The 19,335-nt window shown below is 39.7% G+C and overlaps 1 protein-coding gene across 5 annotated transcripts in view; it reads right to left on the minus strand.

Moving 5' to 3' along the window:
* The window catches only part of LOC134210782 (protein vein), a 282,155-nt gene that overhangs the window by 36,085 nt on the left and 226,735 nt on the right, over nucleotides 1-19,335 (minus strand). For 3 of the 5 annotated variants that reach the window (XR_009978861.1, XM_062687041.1, XM_062687042.1), the window contains exons 3-5: nucleotides 18,713-18,881; nucleotides 18,310-18,452; nucleotides 17,352-17,475 (exon numbers count right to left, since the gene is read on the minus strand). Coding sequence is in view for 4 of the 5 variants with exons in the window: in XM_062687041.1 (XP_062543025.1) it covers nucleotides 17,352-17,475; nucleotides 18,310-18,452; nucleotides 18,713-18,881 (436 nt within the window). In the remaining variant the exon portion in view is untranslated. The remainder of the gene's footprint in view (nucleotides 1-17,351; nucleotides 17,476-18,309; nucleotides 18,453-18,712; nucleotides 18,882-19,335) is intronic. The other 2 variants (XM_062687043.1, XM_062687040.1) reach the window with 1 other exon arrangement.

Below are 19,335 nucleotides of genomic sequence, written 5' to 3' on the forward strand. Positions count from 1 at the left end.
AAAATATATTTTTTGCAATTCCTGATCATAATACCTGGTTTACAGTTTGTCTTTGAGTGATAAAACGGCCTACTTTTCCATACCAACGAAATGGGTGCTTTAATGAACATTATGCAACTCAAATTAGTTGCATAAAGTTCATTATAGCACTCATTTGGGTGCTATAATGGAAAACCAACATCAGAACAGTAATTACATTACTACATTTTGCTGAATTAGCTTGGGTAAGTGCTCAAATAGTGTTTCGGCGCCTCGTAATAAATTAAATAGTTTGATGAACATGACATCAAAATTTTTCAAAAGCAAGTTCAACTCTGCTTCTTGGCTTGTCGAACTATGCAATGTGGCACTATAACATGAAATCTAATTGCTCTCTGCAGCAACATGATTTGTTGGTAAAAATGATCGTGAGGATTAAACTAAACTATACAATTTTGGTACAGATTTATCATATTGAAGCCCATTTTTCGTCATTGCAAAAAATAGCGTGTACAACTCGTTGCAAAACTCGATTTTTTCGGCAAGCCTCGTTGGATAAACGTACAACTCGTGCTGAAAAAATCATCTTTTTGCAACTAGTTGCACAAACTACTATTTTGCAATTCCTGATCATAATATCTGGACGAACTGTAACGTCTTTGAGTGATAAAACGGCCTACTTTTCCATTCCAACGAAATGGGTGCTTTGGTGAACATTATGTAACTCAAATGGGTTGCATAATGTTTATTACAACACTATAATGTAAAAGCAACATAAGAACAGTAGTTCTAGTTATATGACTACGTTTTGCTAAATTAGCTTTGGGTAAGTGTTCAAATAGTGTATCCTCTGCGTCGCATAATAAATGAAATAGTTTGATGGACATGAGATCAAAGGCAAGTTCATCTTTTGTTTCACGGCTTGTTGAACTATGCAATGTGGCACGGGAACATTGAATTTGAATGTGAATGAATTTGAATGAAAATGAGTAAATTAAAATTGGTACAGATTTATCATATTAAAGCCTATTTTTCGTCATTGCAAAAAATATCGTGTGCAACTTTTTGCAAAACTCGATTTTTTAAGCACTCGTACGTACAACTTGTGCTGAAAAAATCATCCTTTTGTAACTAGTTGCACAAACTACTAGGTATTCCTAAGAGGTTTCTATTAGTTTTAAAATACGGTTTCTTAATTTCCGAAATTTCCGGTCGAATTTCCGAAAGTTATTTGGAAAATATATGGAACATGCCAAAATTTTCCAACAGAAAACAGTTTCTATTGAAAATTCGAATCAGTTTTACGTAGAAATTTCATTAAAACCTTGTAAAACTGAACAGATTTTCATTGAAAATGGGACTACTCAAAATTTGAGTGAAAGATACTACTTTAATATAATGACAATTTCAAGAATGTTAAGAATGGCCTTCCATCATTTCTTGATACGATTAGTGGGAAAAATTAACTATTTATCTGAGTGCAGTTTACAGCATACAGATCCCTAGTTTAAATACAACCATCAGTTATTCATCAGCACAATCCCATTTTTAATAAAAGTTGATTGAAAAAAATAGAACATTCCAACGAACCAACATTTTCCCATGGAAAACGAATATTCCATATAATTTTCCGTGGGAATTTCAACAAAACAAATGCGGAACCCTGGGTTATCGGAGTGTCGGTAGACCGGAAGCCAAGATCCCACTGGAACGACCGGGCCGATAATTGTCCCTAGGCAACCAAACCATGCCCCCTCCCGAACGTTTTTCGCGCTGTGCAATGATAAAAAAATACGAAATTTGGCCAAAACTAATTTCAAAGCGTTGATGTTTGAAAGTTCGAGTTATTTTATGGGAGGATGGGGCTCTGCATACTTTACTTATGGATCCTGTACACCTCCGGTGGTGTAAAGGGCCGACTTGAAAGATCTCCATCCTGAGCGTTGCCCGGCTATCGCTTTAACCTGTTGCCAGGTTAGATTTCGGTCGACTTCTTTTATTTCTTTATTGAGGTTTCGCCGCCATGAGCCTCTGGGTCTGCCTCTGCTGCGATGTCCCGCTGGGTTCCAGTCTAGTGCTTGTTAACAGATTTCGTTTCCGCCCCTACGTAGAGTGTGGCCGACCCAGCCCCACTTCCGATCCCGAATTTCTGTTGCCATCGGCCTCTGGTGATAACGACGATGGAGCTCGTTGTTTGAGACCAGTTGTGAGGGCACCAGGCCCGAATTATATACCGCAGGCATCTGTTAATGAACACCTGCAGCCGTTGAGTGTTCTCCACTGATACACACCAAGTTTCGCTAGCGTATAACAGCACAGATTCCACGTTAGAGTTGAAAATTGGTATTTTGGTGCGTTCACTTATCTGCCTGTTTTTCCAGATATTTCTTAAACTCACAAAGGCAGCCCTTGCTTTCTTGATCCGTGCGCCTATGTCGATCTTGGTACCGCCGTCTGACGCCGTTTGGCAACCAAGATATTGGAAGCTTTCAACATTCTCCACTGGTTGCCCGGCTACTGTGAAACTGGAAGGGGTCACCGTGTTTACATCCAACGATTTGGTTTTGTTGACGTTGATTACTACACACTTGATTTTTTTCGCCGAGATCTCAGCATTTTTTGTTTATTATCCCGAAATGGGCACCGCCGAGTTTCAGCAAACATGATTTTTGCCTAGATCTCAGTAGAATTGACGTTTCGGTTGCTGAGATACAGCAAATATTTTGCTAATAATCAGTATTAATCAAAATTTTCTACCGAAGTTCAGTTTTGAAGCTTACTGAGTTACAGCGGTGCCCAATTTTGCCGAGCTCGAAATAGAAAAAGTTAGTGTGTAAGCCTGCCGAAGAGGAGCGCTCAGCAAGGTCGTTGAACTTACTCTGCATATCAGAGCGCCGTTGCGCGAAGAGTGCAACGTCATCAGCCAATTCGAAGTCGTTTAGGTACTCCATAACAGCCCGCGGTTTGGTTCACGGTCAATCGCATCTACCAGAATCTCATCGATTACGATGAGGAACAGTAACGGTGATAGAATACATCCTTGCCTCACACCAGCTACGACCCGGATAGGGTCGGACAGGACCCCATTGTGCAGCACTCTACACGAGAAGGCCTCGTACTGTGCTTCGATGAGGCAGATGATTTTCTCAGGAACCCCCTTGCGTCTCAGGGCGCCCCACATATTCTCGTGATTGAGACGGTCGAAAGCTTTTTCGTAGTCAATGAATACCAAGTAAAGGGACTCTTGGAATTCGTTGACCTGCTCCAGAATGATGCAGAGCGTGACAATATGGTCCACACAGGATCTTTCGGCACGGAATCCGGCTTGCTGCCGCCGGAGAGTCGCATCGATCTTCTCCTGAATCCGGGCTAGGATAATTTTGCACAGAACTTTGAGAACGGTACACAGCATAATGCCTCGCCAGTTATCGCATGCGGCATATGCGGTCGACCCCTGGGGCTTTATTCGATTTCATGCTTTGGATGGCTGTTTGAATCTCTAGCAGTGATGGAGCTTCGGTATTGACGCGTGTTATACGACGGATCCTAGGCAGATCATGCCGAGGTGATGACGGCCTGGCTGGCGTCTTTCACAGGCATCGTTGCATTAATCTTCGCCCCGCTTAAGCGTCGTGAGATATCGTAGAGGAGGCAAATGTCCCTGGTTGCGGCGGCTCTCTTTCTCCTTCGTCGGCCAGAGAGTCTGCCCACGCTCGCTTGTCCCGTCGACATGAGCGTTTTACTTCCTTCTCAAGAGCCGCGTATCGTTGACGGGCTAAAACTTTGGCTCCTCTGGTTTTCGATCGCTCTATAAGGCAATCCATAAGACAGCTGCGAACAGCTGACGATTTTTGTTTACCTTGATTATTTGACAGATTCTGACCGGACTGACAGAACAATTCAAAGGAAATTGTTAAGCGCGGTTTACACCAGAAGTGAGTTCCGTTCAACTGCATACACACTTTGTTTTGATTTCGATTGTCAGTCCCATCGCTGAATGTCCTCATGGATAGCCTAATCGCGGCTTTGGCTTCTCTTCGCTCCTCTATCTTCCTCCAGGTCTCATCGGTGATCCATTGTTTTCTTTGGGTGCGTAGTTCACCCAGATTGTTCTCGCTGGTGGCGATGAAGGCATTCTTGATGGCGGTCCATTGGTCTTCCACGCTGCCTTCCGGAATATCTGCAGCACGCGTCTCCAGTTCTTTAACGAAGGACCGTTTTACCGTGGCATCTTCCAGTCGGCGTGTGTTGAATCGTCGTCCAACTCTTTCCTCCTACCGACGAATCCGCGCAATGCGCAGGCGTATTTCGCCGATGAGGAGGTGATGGTCGGACGCGATATCGGCACTACGTTTATTCCGTACATCAAGAAGACTCCGTTTCCATTTTCGGCTGATGCAGATGTGGTCGATTTGATTTTATGTAAAGCCATCACGGGAGACCTACGTGACCTTGTGAACCGGTCGATGAGGGAAGAGCGATCCCCCGATCACCAAGTCGTTATTACCACAAAATTCTGCGAACAATCCGTTTTCGCTCATTTCTCCGAGACCATGGCGTCCCATAATGCGCTCATGGTTCGAGTTGTCGGATCCGATCTTCACATTGAAGTCGCCCAAACAGATCTTGATATCACCCTTCGGAATTCTATCTATGACGGCATTGAGTTGACTGTAGAAGTTCTCTTTGTCTTGCAGATCGGCAGCATCGGTTGGCGCATAACATTGAATTATAGTAAGGTTTCGGACCCGTGTTCTAAATCTGGCAAAGATTATCTTTTCACTTATAGGTTCCTACTTCATAAGCGCAGAGTGTGCCTGAGCGCTTAGTAGGAAGCCAACTCCGCGATGCCGGGGAGCGTGTTCACCTCGTAAACCAGAGTATAGCAGAACTTGTCCCGACGGCGTTCTGTGTTCTCCAAAGTTTGGCCAACGGACTTCACTCAGTCCCAGGATCTCAAGCTTCATGCGGCGTGACTCATTGGCAAGTTGTGCCAATTTACCCTTCTGGGCTAGGGTTAAAACGTTCCATGTTCCTATTCGTGTCCGTTGTTTCGCGCTAAGAGTCGTCGCCGTAAAATCAGTCCGTATTCTTTCGTTATCGGATTCTCGAACAAATTGATGTTTCGGGAACAGTAGGTTGTTGACCCAAGTTTCCCTATCCACCGGGATGGGGCTGCCATCTTAGGTATAGCTTCCGGGGAAAAGCATTTCATACTCAGCCACTGGATGCCAGAACAGACGCTGTTGGAGCCGCACCTCCTTGGTGAACAGACGCTCGATCAGTAGGGTCAAATTTGTTTAAAGTCCCACCCAACACCAGGACTAGGGCTCTGCATACCAAAAATGAAATGCAAGTAGAGTTTCCATCTCGGGACATCCCGGGATTTAGGAAAATTCAGGATTTCCCGATTCCCGGGATATGATTTTTCAAATTCCGAAAATCCCGGGATACACGGGACAAAAACTTTTGGTTTTTTACTTCAGGCTTACTAATAGTGTTTATGCTCACAATTTTTATTTGCATTGACCGCCCATCGCCAAGAAAACACAAGACTGGAATTTTCTTTATCCTATGGCGGTCTACTGACTGATACTTCTGCCAGCAACTGCAGCTCTCTTATATTTAAACAACAAGTATCTACAATATATCGCTAGCTAACAATATTCATTGATATTACAAAAGAGAGGCATTCCACGGGGGCATGTCAGTCGATCCTGAGCGACCATTTCGAAAATATTTGAAACTCTGCACAGTTTTTCAATTTCATCTAAATCGTCATTTTTCGATATCAAATCTTCATATTGAGTTACGACTAACTTTTCAAAAGGGTGTATGTGAAAATGGTTCAAAAATATTTAAAAAGCTGCACAGCAAAAACGGAATGTTCGATTGTTATGATTTTTTCAGCAAAGTTAGACAACTAAATGGTGATTCTTAAGAAAATGTGCAAAGTAAAAAAAAAATTTTTTTTGCCTTTAAAAATATTATTTTTGTCACAAACTCTCAAATACCTCAAAACCCTATCTGTTTTCGAACGTAATTTTTTTAGGGAAAACGGTCCATTATATTAGCTATCTACCATAAAAATTTGGTGATGGTAAACTAATAAACAAAAAAGTTATGACATTTCAAACATTTCACAATTTTCACATTTAGTAAAAAAAAATTTTTTCTGTGTAAGTTATTTCGAGAATTGCAGTTTGATGCAGATTTTATTGTTAAGGGACGTGATTTAAACAAGTTGTTTTCATGATATTTTGATTTAATTATTCATAGCATCTATAAGAAACTTAGACCAATAGAAATACAGTAAAAGAGGCAAAACAATTGAAGAATAACTGTCTTTCAACCAAAAATACTAGGTCTAGTACTGCATTAACAGATGAGACAAAAGAAATAGTAGTTCAATATTTTGAAGATGATGAAGTAAGTCGAGCTATGCCTGGTCAAAAAGATTATGTATCAGTAAAAAAAGATGGAAAGCGTCAAGCAATCCAAAAACGATTAATGATGACGACTTTGAAAGAAGCGTACACACGCTTCAAGGAAATTCACGATAATATTAAAATAGGTTTTTCCTCATTTGCAAGCCTTCGGCCAAGGCAATGTAAGCTTCTTTCCAATTCAGGAACACATAATGTGTGTGTGCACAACCCATGAGAATATTAATCTTATTTTACATAGTTTGAAAAGAATCAATTTAACAAAGGATATTAAAATGTTAACTGGTAGTCTTTTGTGTGAAAATACAACATCAAATTGCTATCTACGATCTTGTTCGGATTGTCCAGATTCTTCATCATTGGAAAATACTTTATTCGCTGAGTTTGAAGAAAAATATATTGATCAGTTATCATTTGAGCAATGGGTGACCACGGATAGGTGTGACATAGAAACTATTGTAAAACCTGTAGATGAGTTTGTGTCATATTTTTGCTTGAAATTAGAAAGTTTAATCCCTCACGATTTCATTAAAACAGAACAATCCAGCTTTTTAAAAATACGAAAAATACATTACAAAATGGTGAATTTTTAGTCATTTGTGATTTTTCTGAAAATTACAGCTTTGTATTGCAAGATGAAGTGCAGTCCCATCACTGGAACGTACAACAAGCTACAATTCATCCATTCGTTATTTATTTTAATGGAAGTACGCAAATTGAACACTTAAGTTTTATTATAATTTCCGAAGATTTAAGACACGATTCAGTATCCGTAAACTTGTTCATTGAAAAAATGATTAACTTTTTACGCGTTGATAAGCATAAAGAAGTCAAAAGATATATTTCATGTCTGATGGAGCAGCGTCGCAGTACAAAAATCGTAAGAATTTTTCGAGCCTATGTCAATTTAAATCAATGTACGGAATTGATGCAGAATGGCATTTTTGCTACATCACATGGCAAAGGTCCTTGTGATGCAATTGGAGGAACAATAAAGCGCATGGCCACAAGAGCAAGTTTAGCCAAAGAACGTGAGCATCCAATTAAAACTGCGAAAGAACTTTTTGATTGGGCAAATCGTAGAAAAGAAAAAGATTTAACCAAATTATCATTTTGTTTTACTACTACTGAAGAGTACGAAATAAAGGCTTCAGAGCTCAGCGAGCAATTTAATAACGCGAAAACGATCCAAGGAACCCAAAAATTTCACTGTTTCATTCCATTGTCGGAAAATAAAATTAAAGCAAAACTATACTCAAACTGTGCTGATAATAATTATATAATTAATAGGATTAATTAATACATATAATATACATAATATCGATGAATACATAAATATGGAATATCATACAAACAACTTGTTTAACTCACGCAAGGCCCTTAACAATAAAATCAGCATCAAACTGCGATTCTTGAAAAAAAAATACACGGAAATTTTTTTTTGTTTACTATATGTGAAAATTGTGAAATGTTTGAAATGTCATAACTTTTTTGTTTATTAGTTTACCATCACCAAATTTTTATGGTAGATAGCTAATATAATGGACCGTTTTCCCTAAAAAAATTACGTTCGAAAAAAGATAGGGTTTTGAGATATTTGAGTTTTTGTGACAAAAATGATATTTTTAAAGGCTTACTGTGCACATTTTCTTAAGAATCACCATTTAGTTGTCTAACTTTGCTGAAAAAATCATAACAATCGAACATTCCGTTTTTGCTGTGCAGCTTTTTAAATATTTTTGAACCATTTTCACATACACCCTTTTGAAAAGTTAGTCGTGACTCAATATGAAGATTTGATATCGAAAAATGACGATTTAGATGAAATTGAAAAACTGTGCAAAGTTTCAACTCAATAGAAAATCATGAATTAAAAATTTTCTTAAATTTTGATGCTGTTGCTTGGAATTGCTCAAGAGCAGATACATCCAACTGGCGCATTATTCCTACTTATCTTCCGTCTACAACGAGGAGTCGCACACTATCCGATTCATTTTTCTGCATTTCTCTACACAGCCTGAAATATTTTGTAAATTAACATTCATTTTGATGCACATATTTGGAGCATAAAAAAGGACGCAAAAATAAACGATTTTCAATCTTAATTGATTTAATTCATTGATTTCTATTTTATTTTATTTTGCGATTCTATTTTACGCGTAATTTAATTTTCATTACATAGTGTGCACGCCTCGTTAATCTCCTCGGCCCTCCTAACACCGAGCTAGTCATCCTGAGCTCTTCGTCCCCATTGTTTATGTTTTGGTCCGAGTTCCTTCAGGACTTCTGCTGGCCAACTTCTGAATGTTTTGGATTAATGTTTTTTTCTTAGACTTTCGCTGACCTGCCCCGATAAACCCATGATTAATTAGTTAGTCTTTGATAAAGTCTTTGGGGCTAGTTCATCGACACTAAGTGTCTTTCTTGTCCTTCTTGAGTCTATAACCCGTTGATGAATAGGAGGTGCTGTAACTGCTGCTGGTAGAAGTATCAGTCAGTAGCCTGCAATGAAGTATAGGGAACTCTACTAGTATTGTGTTTTCGTTGTGACTCGTGAGCTTATGGCCCCAGTGCGATTCCACTGTGCATCTTCCGTCTACAGCGAGGTGTCTGACACTACCTAGTATTGCCACAGAAAATACGTTGCTTGAATGAAAACTTAGAAATGGTCCAAATCCAATATATAATACAAACAATCAAGCCTACTTCGACGGACAGCGAACGCTTTTTTTCGAACTCGGCGAACATTTGTTCCAGAAATCCTACTTTCCGATACAAACGCAAATACTATTTGCTTTTTGAAGTCAAACTAAGGATCGATTTAAATTGAAATTGAATTTAGTTTCAATTTGAATTCTGTATCATCTGGCCCTTCTAAAATATGAACTTTACTCCTAAACTTCGAAAAAAACTTTTTCAAACCAAAAAATAATGTTTTTAAAACCATCTAAAATTTCCGGGATCCCGGGATTTCCCGGGATATACAAGAATTTTCATCCCGTATCCAGGGACAGCATAAATGGCCGGGAAATGGAAACTCTAAATGCAAGGGATTTTATTTTATTTATGATATTTTTGGACATCATAATGTTCAAATAAACGTCAAGTATGCAAAACTTTGATTGAAATGTTTAAAAATAATTTTAAGATATTTCAGAATAGCTAAAACTGACGTTCTCTTCAAATTGCTCAAACGAGGAAATGCGTTCGATAATTAAGTTCAAATTTCTATACAGTTAAACCTCCATGAGTCGATATTGAAGGGACCATCAACTTATGGAAATATCGAGATGTAGAATAGAAAATCCTTGGAAAGCTGTTCGAACGGACCATCATAGTAACCTAGGATTTTTTTTTGATATGGAATAATTTGCTTCCATGAGTCAATATCGAGTCATAGAACATCGACTCATGGAGGTTTGACTGTATTTTCGTTAAATGTGTAGGAACAAACACTTTTTTGGCATTTATACTAATCCGATTTACTCGCAGCAAGTAGCATTCGACGAGGATTGAAGCATTGAATATAAATAAACATTTGTATGGAGCTCGACACTCAGCTCAGCAAGAATCTTCCCAATGTGGGAGTACGCTTTCACAGCAAACTCTCGGTCATTATCTCGTTTCGCCTGAGGTGTCATTCCAGAACTTCGAAATAAGGTGAGTCAATTAATTTTACTTTCTACTTCTGGGGGTATGAACATTGAACGTGCACCATCTTGCATGGGGCGGTTCAACATCGGACTCCTCGGTGTTGCACAGTTAGGGTATCAGACATTGTAACCGTCATATTCGTTACGTTGGATACTATGGATATATGGAAGTAATGCGTAACGGTGTAAATTCGGCCATATCGTCAGGCTCGATATAACACTGAAGTTGACAAGCTAACTCCGAATCCCAAGGTGTCAGGCGACCCGTGCCGAGGGGATGAATGACCTGGGGGATGAAACAATTGGGCAGGTCGTTAACGGAGCCTGTGGAGGTTCCACAGAGTGAGGGCTGCTTCGGCGGCAAACGGTCGGCTGCGGGTGGTACCCACTCACCCCCAAGTGGTGTAAGCGAATGGAGCTGGGGGTATTACTTATTACAGAGTAAGGGACCGAGTGTATGGGTGAGCACACAAGTAAGCCTTGCATGGTATGCATGGTCGGTAGTGTTAGAATGACTGAAGTCTTTTTTTCGAAAAAAAATTCTTCTGAAAAATTTGTCTTTGGGAGGGGGAGTTGGCTATGTCCAAAATCATCCCCGTGACTACGCCACTGTGTCACAATTAAGTTGCTGCAACCATTTTTGCATGACCTGTGTTGCTTGGGTATCTGAGCTTCGAAATGTCAACAAGTGGGTGCCTCCTGCAAAGTACCTGGATCTCGACCTGACGATAGTATCAAAGCCCAGGTAGGTGTGTACTAGGCAGGCTTGATGTGCCGGGTGATCCACGCCAAAACGATGCACAGGAGGTGCACAAAGTGGAAGCAAATGGGAGATGGGGGTATTACAATCCCCACGGAGCGAGTGACTGAATGTCATAAGAGTGGTGCAAGCGAAAGGGACGGAATGTATGAGCGAGCACACAAGTAAGTCTCGCATGGAACTGGATGGTAATAAGGGTGGCAGTGGGTGGTACCCACACACCGGGAGTGGTGCGCACGTGGTGCGCGAGGAGAGCCCTTAATTGGCATGGAAGCGAGTGAAATTTGGGGGGGTGGCAAATTTTTTAGGTCTTTTGAATCGTAGTTTTATAGTAGTTTTATAAAAACACATGAATATTAGTGCTTGGTACTTTTTCCTTTTAAGTTCCAAACACTTTGAAACCAAAACCACAACCAACAGTAAAGGCTGGATCACAATAGCGCGTTGCGTCAGCGTTTTGTACTAAAACGCAACGCCAATAAACGTGACGCATTCACGCCGGGATTCTTTGGGAATGCCTCCAACAACTTCTCCGGCAATGTCTTTAGGAATTCCATCATCAATTTCGCCGGGAATTGATCCGAAAATTCCATAATTATTTACTTCAAGAAATCCTTCACTTATTCCTTTATAAGCTCTGCAGGGAATCCTTCAGGTAATTCTTTCGTGCTGTTTGTCATAAAAAATTCTGAAAATTGCACCGTGGAATTCTTAAGAATATTCCGTGGAAATTCCGCAGAATTGCCAGTAAACATTCCTGTGAATTTCGCGAAAAGTCTTCGAATTTCTTGTATAAATTCCAGAAAATTTTCCGTGAAAGTTTCGATTAATTTCTTGTGAAAAATTCAAAGAATTTCTCCAGGAGTTCCACCGAAAATTTGTACAGAAATTATACCGAAAATGAAATCAACAATGGAATTTTCGGAGGAATTCCTAGTTTAGTTCCCAAAGAAATCCTGAAAGAATTCCGGTGAAAACTTCAAGATTTACACTGGGACATCCTCCAGGAGTTTCAGAGGAACAGCCGGTGGGAAATTTCAGAGGAACAGCCGGTGGAATACCCGGAATTGAATTTCTAGAGGAACTTCCGAAATCCCATTTCCCTTGAAATTCTTGCCAAATATCCTCCAGGAATTCCCTGTGAAGTTCCTGGAGGGATTACCAGAGGAACTCTTGGAAAAAACTCCTGGAGGAACTCCCACAAGCACTTCCACAAGCAATTATCACAAGGAAGTCCTGAAATAATTCTTGGAGAAGTTCATGAAGAATTTCTGGAGAAATATCTGAAGGAATTCCCGGAAAAATACCAGAAGGAATTTATGCAGAAATTCTCAGATGAAATCCTGAAAATATTCCCAAATGAATTGCTGTTCTTTGTTTGTTCTGAAGAAATTCCTGGAAGAATTCTTGGAAGATATCCTATAGGAACTCTCAAATTAATTTCCGAATGAAATTCTGGAGTAAATTCTAGGACAATTCCGCGGAAAAATTCCGGAGAAGTTCCTGAAGGAATTCCCGGGAAAATACTTGGAAGAATTTCAAATACCTGTACGTATTCCTGGAGAAATTCCTAAATAAGTTTCTAGAGGAATTCTTGAATGATATTCTGAAGTAATTGCGGAAATATTTCCAAAATGAAATCCTAGAAGATTTCGCTATTGAATTTATGGAGGTATTCCCGGAAAAATTCCTGGAAGTTATCCCGGAGGAATTAAAAAAAGAGTTCCTGAAGGAATTCCCTGGTACCATTTGGCTACCAAGATTTTGGAAGCTTTCTATATTCTCCACTGATTGCCCGGCTACTGTGAAACTGAAAGGGGTCGCCGTGTTTGGATCCTATGATTTGGTTTTGTTGACGTTGATGACTTTACCTGCCAAAGAGGCGCGCTCGGCAAGGTCATTTAGTTTAGTTTGTATATCAGAGCGCCGTTAAGCAAGGAGTGCAACGTCATCAACCAATTTAAAGTCGTTTAGGTTTGGTTCACTGTCAATCGCACCTACCACAATCTCGTCTATTACGATGAGGAATAGAAAGGATGATAGAATACATCCTTGTCTCACACCAGCTACGACCCGGATAGAGCCGGACAAGATCCCATTGTGCAGTACTCTACACGAGAAAGCCTCGTACTGTGCCTCGATAAGGCCGATGACTTTCTCAGGAACTCCCTTGCTTTTCAGCGAACCCCACATTTTCTCGTGATTGAGTCGAAAGCTTTTTCGCAATCAATAAATTCAAAGAATTCTTGAAATTCGTTGACCTGATTCAGAACGAGACTGAGTGTGACAGTATGGTCCACATAGGATCTTCCGGCACGGAATCCGGCCTGCTCCCGCCGGAGAGTCGCATCGATCTTCTCCTGAATCCAGGATAGGATAACTGTGCACAGAAGTTTGAGAACGATACACAGCAGCATGCATCGCCACTTATCGCATACAATCAGGTCATCTTTTTTGGGTAGCTTCACTAAGATACCTTGCATCCAGTCGACCGGGAATATTACGAAATAAACATATGCAGAAGTTGAGCTTTGAGCATCTCGGCTGATATGCGATCGACCTCTGGGGCTTTATTCGATTTCATGCTTTGGATGGCTATTTGAATCTCTAGCAATGATGGAGCTTCTGTATTGACGGGCGTTATAGGTCGGCCTTACATATGACCCGTTTGGCCTAATAACAATTTCGGCCGAATGATTCTTTTTCGGTCAAATGAATTGTTCGGCTTAATGGTATTCGATTGTAATATTCAGACAATTAGTTTTCGATCCAACAACAATTTTGAACAAACGTTCCATTCGGTCAAATGGAATTAGGCTAGATGACGTGTTATTGGGCCAAATGAATTTCGGCCGAATGATTTTCCACCAAACGTCCCTTCAACGTTGAAAATTGATTTGGTTTTAAGGTCGTCATGTGTCGTCGATATGTCGTCAGCTAGCGCCCGGATATTGGTTCCGTATGCCCAAAACTGTCCAACAAAATTTAACATTAGTTCAATGGCAAAGCTTAAGGACAACCATCTTAGAATTCACATTTAAAAGTACTCGCGTTTTCAAGGGCACACCACTCAACATGGAAGCAACGCACAACTGTCATTTTTATTATTTCAGCTTTGCTGCGTCGCAGCATGCGTTTAATAATAAAAATGACAGTTGTGCGTTGATCTCGTATTGAGTAGTGTGCCCTAGAAAATGCGAGTACTTTCAAACTTGGATTCCGTGATGATTGTCCTCAAGAGCAAATCGATAACTAATTTTGTTGTTGTGAAATCGCCTAATTTTGATACCTCAGATTGATATCCTTTTGGTCGTCGTTGTTTAACTGTTTAAAAGATAGATCAAAATCTACAGCAGACAAATCTTTCTGTGACATCAAATCGAAAACTATTCTTGCGGTCGATGCAAGCAAATTGAGAAAATCAAGGGGTCAGAAAAAAGGCAAAATTTTGTTGAAATTCAAATCAGCCAAATTTTTCGTAGAATAATCCGATTTTGATTAAAACGGGACCATTAGATGCGGACAATCTTAAAGTATTTTATCCCCATCCAGATCAGTCATCGGGTACCGGAGATGTTTCGTTTTTTTTCGACGTTAGGTTCAAAAAACATTTTTTCTACTGCTTGTCATTCATGTGACGTTTACTTGCATCGTGTTTTATGCTCTCTTCAGAAACTAAACTAATATGCCGACCAATGCTGGCTGCAGATTGAAAATCAGTTAGGTATACGAAATATCTCGCTTAACTTTTCAAAAGGACCTAAGTAACATTTTTTTCATGAATTAATTTCGCAATTCAACGCAATCAACAGAACAACACGAAAGCTTTTGATTGCAGTGCTCAAATTAATTCATGTAAAAAATGTTACTTAGGTCCTTTTGAAAAGTTAAGCGAGATATGACCATTTCCGTACAAACGGTTCCGGGAACATGATAAAATGATAATAGATCGGAATAATGGAAATATGAGTATCTAACTTCATGGATTTGCGAGACGATGATTACAGAAACATTTCCAGGAGGATACCCAACAAACAATTATTTAAGCTAAATAAGCTAGTTTTTAGCTGGAGAAGTCTCTTTTTAGTTGAATATGCGCTCTACCAGCTTCCATTGTTTGTTGGGTAGTGTCTACTTATGGCAGCCTTATGGCAGGTTCCTGGGGTCTTCGAGAAGGGGTCGGTTTTGGAATCATCTTTAACCATGCCATATGGGTGTCGAATTTCATATTTTTTCAAGACGAAGAATCTAGAATCTATATTAGAGATTGTACATTTTGTTCCATTTTGAACAAATTCCGGGTTTTCTGCGAAAGTGACATCTGTTCAGGGTGTATGGCAATCCAAGACCCTTTTTAACGGAAATTGCGTAATTTCTGCGTATACCTGACGGATTTTTGATCTGCAGCCAGCATTGGTCGGTATATTAGCTCTAGTTTCTGGAGAGAGCATAAAACATGATGAAAGTGTACCTCACATGAAATGACAAGCAGCAGAAAAATGCTTATTAGTTTCAATATGTATTTGGCAAAAAAACACCGCAAATGTCCTAAATAACCACCAGACAGATCCATGTATAAATCCGAAGCCCTCCTATGATAATGTCTGGCTTATGTCTGAAAATTTCCAATGAATCGATCAAAAATTGAATGATGTCATCGATAAATTCTTCCAGCAAATTACGTGAAAATCCAATCAAATCAGATTATCAGTAAAAATTTGAACTTTTTTTTATATCTTTATTTTATTATATTATTATATAGGGGGAATGACGGCTTTGGCAGGTTTTGTTCTATTATTGGCAGGGGTTTTTTTTATGGCTGACTAGGCTCAAATTTGGCCTAAACATTCTTTGCATTTCAAAGAATATTGTGGCTAAATTTCATAAAATTCGGTCGACAAAAACCCACCTGCCAATAATAGAACAAAACCTGCCAAAGCCGTCTTTCCCCCTATCGTAATTTGAACTTTATTCTCACGAAAATTCAAACGAAATGAATTTTTTAAAATGGTTATTTGAATAGTTTTTTTTTATAAAATTTCATAATTTCAATAAAATAAAAATGAACTTTCCAAGGATATTCAAAATACCCTGTGGAAATACCATCAGGTGTGCCTTTGTTTAATCCATAACTGAACCGTGACTAAGCTTTGGCTACGGGCACGTGGACGCAATCAGAAATAATTCACGCCGCCAAGGTCGATTTAAAGAGCTTGGTTGTACGAGGTTTTGTACCTCCCTTCCCCCGCACAATGGGAAAAAATGGTTCATAACGCGAATGAATTTAATATATCAGTTCGGTATGGGCAAATTGCGTTGAAATTTTGACACAAATCGTAGAACTTTCTGGGGAATCGTGCAAAAATAGTTAGGTTCACTGCACGAAGCTGCAAGACCTCGTTTCATCTCAACGCCCCTTATTTGTTATGCCTTCTAGAATACCTTGGCTTTTTGGATAATTATTAAAAAATCATTTTATTATGAGGGTAAATGAGCAATATTTCAGTTTCTTAGATCGTGCAGTAGACAAAAAGAGCTTCACTTGATTTCCTGGAAAATTCTAGATTACGCTAATAATATGAGGTTATTGAGGGACATAAGAACGTGGGGTAAAATCAGCAGGCTCACATAACACGATTTTTGGCTAAATTTGAGGTGAAATATGTTAAGTTTTGTCGATTATATTTTGTAATTCCGATATTGATTAATAAAATCTATATCTATATCTATATCTATCTATATCTTCTCTTCTATATAAATAAAAATAAATTTCTGTCTGTCTGAACCTTATAGACTCCGAAACTACTAAACCGATCGGCGTGGAAATTTGTATGCAGAGGTTTTTTGGGCCGGGGAAGGTTCTTAAGGTGGTTAGAGACCCCTCCCCCATTTGGAAAGGGGGGCTCCCATACAAATGAAACACCAATTTCTTAATATCTCGAGAATTGATCAAGCAAATGGAACCAAATCTGGCATGTGGAGGTTTTGAAAAGGAAGATATGTTTCTGTGATGTTTTGAAACCCCTCCCCTTTCTGGAAGGGGGGCTTCCATCCAAATGAAACATAAATTTTGACATAACTCGATAACTAATCAGAGTACAACTCGATTTCAGGCGAAACGAAGTTCGTCGGGTCTGCTAGTAACAAATAAGGGAAATTGGGGGGAAACTCCAGCTTTGTGCGGTGAAACCACCTATGCACGATTCTTCAGAAAGTTCTACAATTTAAAGTCAAAATTTAAACGCAATCCGCTCATACCGAAACGAGATATTGAATTAATTCGCTTTATGGACAATTTTTTCGCACAATGGGAAGGTATCAATAATTGAACGGTACTTTGGAAGTTCAAGGTACGTAATAGTATCTGACAAGTTATCTTTCGAAAAATCTATGATCAAGTTATTGCTTTTCAAGTAAAAAAAAAAACATTTCTTAGTCTAGACTGAACCAACAATGTTCCTCTAGTATTCGCAATTAACATCTAGACTTGTTCGAATAGTATTATATATTTACGTGCATGCCCACTCTTGGAGATCCTCGAAGTGTATACAGGTGCCACCGTTCAGACAGAAGTGTTCTGCGCCCGGCCCCTTGCAGGGCCGCGGGTTGTATGGAGGTTCCGGTGAATGTGTCGTTTCTGAAAGTGCAAGTCAACAGGATGGCAAGAAAACAGCAAATAAAAAAATTAAAATACCATCAAATAGCAATCAACACACGCCAACGCGCGCGACACCGTCTTCGGATGCGACGACGTGTGCCCTCATATTATACCGTACCACCAACAAGTGTGTGCCAAAAAAGCGATAAAAAAAATCAAATTTTGAAAAATGTTTCGTCTATCGCGACCCGCTCTGAGTCATATTTCATCGGGATTCATAATGAGTGGGTATATCGCGTTCCTTCACTTTAGATTCACACTTTTGGAGGGCATTCGCATCGTTTTTTTTGCGTTTCGATCGTTTCGACAGCGCCAATGAAAAGTCTCAAGTGGAAAATTCACCGAATTGAAAATTTATCCACGGTGTGCCTGATTTGAATGTTAAAACATTGTCAATAAATCTGTGGATTTTAATTTCTACGAATGTATCTTCCGATCCGTTAAAATATCTTTGTAAGGAATTGAAAACAGTGCATGAGTTTACGGTTACGCACATCAAATTATTCGTTGATAACGATCGTAGGAACACCGTGATGGCCGTATTGCAACGTGGGAGAACGTTTTACAGTAACGATGCAGCAGCGATGCACTTTTCCACCTGAGACTTTTCAGGTGCGCGCACCGTTCCGAGTCTATTTTCGTCGCCGCGCGTCCATATGTCCGTCGTCCATCAATCGTGCGAGGTGTTGCAGAACGTGACTTTGGATAACCTCTGGAGAAGTGTAGAGGATCTTTTATTCTAATGGGTTGCGAAACAGGATCGACGGCACTGTCTGGCTGGTGGTGGTGGTGCGAAAAAAGGTTTACACTTACTTGGTTGCTTGGTGCTCGAATGTTTGGCCGTTACTCGAAGGTGCGTCGAGTTGGAAATCTTGTTGAACTTATTTTTAGCTCGGCATTCGTACTCTCCAGCATCACTGGGAATCACCGAATGAATGATGAGCTCGGATCGTTTTCTGGTCGGTGGATGGAAAAGAGCGAAATAGATAAGATTGAGCGGCTTGTGAGGTGGGAAATTTTGGGGGGTGTGTGTGAGAAAACTGGTCTGGGAAAGCTATGAGTTGTGAAAGTGAAATGAAGTCGAGCGGCGATTAGTTGCTAAGTCGTTCCGACAGATATGGAATCTCGAGTGCGTGGCGCTTTCGGCGCTGGTTGATGGGTGCGAATTAAAACAACATTCATCGATACTTATTGGGATGAAGTGAAGAGTACTTACTTGAGGTGAACTTGAGCGTATTTCGTCACGTTCCGATTGATGGAACGCTTGTCCTTGAACCACGTGACTTTGGGTGGCGGTTCTCCCTGCACTTTACACACCAGACGCACCCGTTTGCCCTCTTGTCGCGTCACATTCGACGTAATGGAATAGATTTTTGGTGGTTTACCTGCAAGTGAGAAGGAAATACTTTTTAGTATGCTATGTAAAATACACAAATTGATTTGATAAAATGCAATTTTTTTAAAAGACATTTTTTAATATTTGATATACCGACATTTATATTTGATAGACACATTGATAAATATATATTCTTTTGGAAATTTGACCATCAAACAAATAAAGTATTGGTTGAGCAAATACAAACTATTTGACAGGAATGGTCAATCGAAATGTTATATCGACCTCTTGCGAACTTTTGCCAATTAGAACATGACCTCTTCTTGGTATTTTTAGTCAAAAGCACTTGGTTGGCCAAATTTTTGGTTTATCAACTTTTTGCGCTGGGAGATGTTGTTGACAAAATCCAAGTGAATGATATCGTATCATTCACAGCGTCCATTATTTTTAACATCAGAGCAAAAAATCGCACGGAAGACGAAACAATCAATGCGGCAAGAAAA

Source organism: Armigeres subalbatus, chromosome 2, assembly GCF_024139115.2.
Source record: "Armigeres subalbatus isolate Guangzhou_Male chromosome 2, GZ_Asu_2, whole genome shotgun sequence".
NCBI lineage: Eukaryota > Metazoa > Arthropoda > Insecta > Diptera > Culicidae > Armigeres > Armigeres subalbatus.